Source organism: Merops nubicus, unplaced genomic scaffold (genome assembly GCF_000691845.1).
Source record: "Merops nubicus isolate BGI_N331 unplaced genomic scaffold, ASM69184v1 scaffold44744, whole genome shotgun sequence".
NCBI lineage: Eukaryota > Metazoa > Chordata > Aves > Coraciiformes > Meropidae > Merops > Merops nubicus.
This window is the reverse complement of record NW_008607096.1, coordinates 3920-9645: the sequence shown is the minus strand read 5'-3', so window position 1 is coordinate 9645 and position 5726 is coordinate 3920. Positions and strand designations below refer to the sequence as shown.

At 42.3% G+C, this 5726-nt stretch overlaps 1 protein-coding gene across 1 annotated transcript; it reads left to right on the top strand.

Annotated features, from left to right (window-relative positions):
* Positions 1-1786: 1786 nt before the first annotated feature.
* Positions 1787-5456, top strand: KRT222 (keratin 222; the record flags this gene model as incomplete). Its single annotated transcript, XM_008939830.1, has 5 exons — positions 1787-1915; positions 2870-3090; positions 3480-3556; positions 3741-3846; positions 5243-5456. Coding segments are annotated over 5 exons (747 nt in total), but the record flags the coding sequence as incomplete, so codon positions are not given.
* Positions 5457-5726: the final 270 nt, after the last annotated feature.

Below are 5726 nucleotides of genomic sequence, written 5' to 3'. Positions count from 1 at the left end.
CGGCTGGCCGGGTGTGCCGGTCCGGCTCGGCCCCGGGGACGGGATCGCCTTTGCAGCGCAGCACATGCTGGGGAAGGGTCGGGACTCCCCTGCAGCAAGGTGTGAGCTAGAAGATCAGCAATAGCGTGTGGTCAGGGCATGACATTCACCCTAACTGGAAACTGGAGGGTTGCTGTACCTGCGACAGTGACATTGTTGTGGGTTAAGGAATGCTGACATATGCTGGAGCACGGTAACCTCCAGCAGCCTTTAGTTATCCCAGAGGAGAGACTCTTGACAGTCAATGGCGCTGTGAAGACTCTATTTATATAGGGAAGGCTGAGCCATTTTTAGCACTGATACAGAAGAAAACCATATCTTTTCAGGAACTGTTTCATATTGGTCACAGCAAAACTATGTCACACTCTTCAGCAAATCTGATTTGTTCTTTCATACAAATTTATTGTTACCAATGCACAATGCTGCTATTATAGCTTTACATACAAAAAAAAAAGAATGAAAATTAGGTATTATATCACCTTGCTGTAGTTGTTAGGCATTGCATAAATTCTGGAGGTTTGTTTTAACCCCAGGCCAGACTGCTGCAGTGTGGCTGATCCCCACAGCAAGCCAATGACACACAGCAGCTAAGAACTAGACAGTTAAGCCCAGTTTACATTTGTGTTTAGCACAATGCAGCCAATGGGTATTTTTATAACCTTGCCACATGAATTCTGCAGCAGGACCCAGGCAAAAAAAGAGTAAGCAAAGATGACTTGGTGTTTACTTGTGAATTAGCCAAACCCAGATTTTTCACCTGAAGGATGGTAAAATTACAACAGGTCAGTATGTTTGGGGCAGAGGGAGGGGATGGATGTGACTTATTTTACTTGCTTCATAGTACCTGAATTATAGAGTTTATTTTCTTAGAGTTGATGGCATCATAAGAACCTATATAAAGCAGTAAATATGCAAAGCGCATGTATTGTTTCAAGTGATTATGGCATCTTCACTGCTTGCAGTAAAACTCAGAAACAAAATAACTCTCCTAAGCAAAACAATCATTCTGGAAGTTACATTATCTCAAATACTATTTTAGATAAGGCTTAAGCTTAGAACAGGCACATCACTTTTGAACTGTCACATTTAACATGGGTGAGAGCATATACTCAGGGAACATGACATTTTTTTCCTTCCTGTGGCAGGTAAATCTTAAATTGCCTGTCCTTGGGGGACAAGGAAAAGTTGCAGGTTTGGATACAGATGCTGTTTATATTTAAGTGACTGGAGGTACTTGCTCTCAAATGACAATGTGAAATCTAGTCAGTGTCTAGACCAGGCAAAAACATGATTACTGCAACAGCTGACTGCAATATATTCATGCAGCCACTCAAAAGAACTCCCTCTCTATTAAGCTGTTCTTAGAAATCAAAAATACAGTAAAAACAAAGAACTTTGTTCAAACCTGGAAGCTTGAACTGACTGCAGTTCCTCCAGCTCCCATGAAGCTAAGCCCATTTACTCTAGAGGTGAATGAAGTCTCAGCAGAACTGGTTCATTTGTCTGGGAACTCCTCTGTAACAAGTATGTGAGGGATCTAGATGTGGCCAGCTACTTCCCATCACACACAGCATGGCAAGGGCATCCCACCTACACAGCACATAACATATTAACTCATCACTGTTAGCGTGAACAAATTTATACAACTCTAAAAAAATTCCAAATATCTATTTTTATGTATCTATTTTATTTTCATTATTTGAATGTTTTAAAAAAATGTTTTTATCTTTTTTTATATTCCCTGTAGCTTGAAGAAGCCACAATTAAAAGAATGGACAAAGATGCAGAAGCATTGAAGGCAGCCAGAGCAGAACTCTGCGAAGCGAGACGGCAGTGGCACCACATGCAGATCGAAATTGAATCTCTCCACGCTGTGGTAAGCATCCGAGAGGGAAACTTGGAATCTCCTGGGGGAAAAAAGTTCTTTTCCTTGATGAAAAGGATTCCACAGGTCAGCTTCACATGCACTGCAGAGCGGAACTAGAGCGTGTCCAGAAGGCCAAGCTGTGTGGTGGGCTGCCAGCTCATCACCCGGGGCAGGACCCACCAGCAACAAACACACGGCCGCTCGCTCACAGAACAGTGCTGTGTGGGGCTCCGGAGCCTGCCCCTCAGTGAGACTGGTCTGCCCGTGCTCACACCAGCTCTAGAACCTGCCCCCTCACGGCTCCAGAGCCTGCCCCTCAGTGAGACTGGTCTGCCCGTGCTCACACCAGCTCCAGAACCTGCCCCTCACCAACACGGGTCTGCCCGTGCTCACACCAGCTCCAGAACCTGCCCCTCACCAACATGGGTCTGCCCATGCTCACACCAGCTCTAGAACCTGCCCCTCACCGACACGGGTCTGCCCGTGCTCACAACTGCCACACATCTGTGTGCAGGATATTCCCTCATCAAGTTCCTGGTCATTCTGCCTACTCAAGTCACATCAGCTTTATAACTTTTTTTTAGTGTGTGAACCAAATTTATCAATTCATTCATGGTAAAATACATCAGCAATTTACTCAGTTGGGTAATCCAGCACCAAGACCACTCAGGTTCCCTACAGTGCTGGGAGGGATATTACACAGGTAAAATCAGAGGTCTGTAAAGTCAATGGGAATGCATTGCTGGTACCAGGCAGATACATTGTCTTATCCTATCTTAAATTATTACCAATTTTAGTGGAAAATCTCTCAGCAAAAGTATTATCTTGAAAGCTTTACTCCTGTTCCTAAAGTATGTTCTTAAAAGAACTGATGTAAAAATACACAGATCATTAATAAGAAACACACATAACATCTTTTTCCATATGCTTTGCAAATCTTAAAATGTGAGTTAAACTTCACAGGAAAAGGGTTTGGAACGTTCATTGCGTGCCACAGAGCAACAGTACCACATGCAACTACAGAATTTAGAAGGTGAGATTGAAGGCTTAGAGAAAGAGCTGCTGGAAGTGAGAAGAGGTATTGAGAAACAGCTTCAGGAGCACGAAATTCTCCTGAACACCAGAATGAAGCTGGAGGAGGAGATAGCAACATACCGCAGTCTGCTTGAGCAGGAGGAGAACAGGTACTTGGTGTTTAGAGAAAAAGTACTCAAAAGTTATCCTCCATTTCAGAGCTTCTCATTGAAATAATCACCAGAATTGTAAATGCGTAAACCGGTCATTAAAAAATTACAGCATATAATCCTTAGAAATGGTTTCAATGTAACTTAACTTCAGCATTAATGAAATTAAATGTCTTCCTGGCACCCAACAACCTGATGAAAAACCATCCGAAAATAAGGAAAAAATTACACAGATGTTTTCTGCAACTTTCTTCAGTTCAATACTCAGAATAAGAAATCCAAGCAGTTACTACAGTCAAAGAGAACTTCTCATGGGTCTCATATTTTTAAATTACTTTTTAAAAGTAATTCAGTATTATTAGATGACTGCAGTAATTTCTATTTTGCAGGTTTCGTTGCTCTGTACCTGAGCAGAAGGATGACAAAAAGCCAACCACCAGCAAGATCACCTTTATGCTGCCTTCAGGTGAGCTGTTAGACACTTTGCCCCCAGGGGATTGTGGCCCCAAAGGAGGTTTCTAACTACTGACAAATTACTGAAGATTACAAAAGGATCTTCTTCCAGTGCAGAAGGAGGAGAAATGCCTCCAGGTCCTGCATTGTGACCTTCCTTTGCTGCATGCCTACTATAGCTGCATTTTCTTCTACAGATGGTGCAAAGAAGCATGAAACTGAGAAGGTGGAACTGATGACAAAACAAGCAATCCTAGATGGAAATATTATGAAGGAAAGTGCTGAAGCTCATGGCACTGTACAGTAAGATAAACGTGAATTTAACAAAATAACAATTGAAAGTAAATGGTGGGCATTAGCATTTCAGTAGCTTTCCTTTATTTATCATCTGTTATATATCAGCCAAGAAGCTTCAGAATAACAGTGATAGTTCTTCAAGGTATATTGAATGGCATGTTTTAACAATGCATGAAAATTTAAAGTTCTTTTTATTAGCATTCACTTCATAAGCTAACAATAGCATCACGATGCTTCTGATTTGTAATTTCTATTTCTGTTAAGAATGAAACTATGAATAATTCATCTAGTTAAGGCTGAAAGAGCCTGTAGGATAGCAGTGAAGTCCCTGTGGGGCAGATTTATGCACATCAGCTCAGGCTTGGCTGCTTTAACTTGCTATTTGGAAATTCCTGTATTTCACCAATTACCAAACAGGGAACTGAAAGCTTGGCTCCTACGAGGACATGTGAAAGTCTGTTAGTGTCTATTATTCAACCTAAATTACTTTAATAGTACTGGATTGCCTCATTCTTTTTTTTTTTTTCCCTGCTGCTCTTTAAGCTCTTTTGTAGACTAGCCTTTAACGTGACATTTAAAACAAACTGCAGTGTGCAGTGTCTCTAACACTAACGGGAGTCTGCTGGTGAAAACGTGTAGGAACTCCAATAACAAATTAAGGCCACCGTGCTGTCCACTGCACGCAGTCTGTGCGGCTGCCTGCTCCCCCACCGGAGCTGTGGGCACCTCCCAGTCCTGCCTGCTCCCCCACCGGAGCTGCGGGCACCTCCCAGTCCCGCCTGCTCCCCCACCGGAGCTGTGGGCACCTCCCAGTCTGGCCGCCCGCGTGGGGCTGATCGCCTGGCTGCACTTAGATCTGGACCCTGACACACACTTGGAGGATCAAACCAATGGGATTTGGGTGCCTAACTATTACTGAATCAGTTGGGGTTTCCAGGCTCCGTATTTTACTTCTGCCTTTTTTTTCTTTTTTTAATTTAACGTAGAGCTACAGTGCGAGGTTTGGATCTGAACTAGATTTTTCTCCTCCCTGTTTTGAAGGCTTTCAGACACAGGAATTCTGTCCTGCCCACTGTGCTACAGAGGTTTCTTGCAAAGTTTTTGAGCTTGAGTTCCAGACTTTCTCCTTGGAAACAAACTGCCTGATGTGTTCAGAGCAGTGGTTTTGAATCTGTGTCTACTTAGAAGTACAAAACCAAGAATGTAATGAGCCTTAACCCTTTATTTAGCTTTTCTGGAGAATGAACCTGTGAAAAAATAAAGAAACTTTCTAGTGTCTCAGTACCCATCTAAAATAACTTGACACTTCATTATGCAATTTCTCTCTACATTTTAAAAGCAGTCATATAATTCATATTATGATATAATTCATATTATAACTACAGTTGCATTATTGTTTCAGGACAGAAAAAGTGGATGAAGTCATTAAAGAATGGGAAGGTTCTTTCTTCAAGGACAACCCTCGCTTGAGGAAAAAATCCGTGTCATTGCGCTTTGACCTCCACCTAGCAGCGACAGATGAAGGATGTTTACACACAAAACAGAAAACTCTTCCCGACATTGAAGTCAGGCTGGTAATGAGGAGATCTTGCAGTATTCCGTCCATCAAACCTTAACCTCCAGCAAATGAACCCAAAGCTCATCTCCAGCAGGCTTTGGACATCAACAGCAGACGGACTCACACCAGTCGCTGTCTTGCTATGACTACAAAATCTCACTAAGTACTCGGATTAATACAATAAACACCTACAAGTCCTTTAAAAGAAAGGGAAAGGAGCAAGGGAGTTAAGATTCCAGGACACCTAACTTCCACTAGTTTTATACTCTGGGTGCAGCCCTTTAATTTTCTCATTATTGTTGTTGTTTTGTAGGATTTCACCAAATAT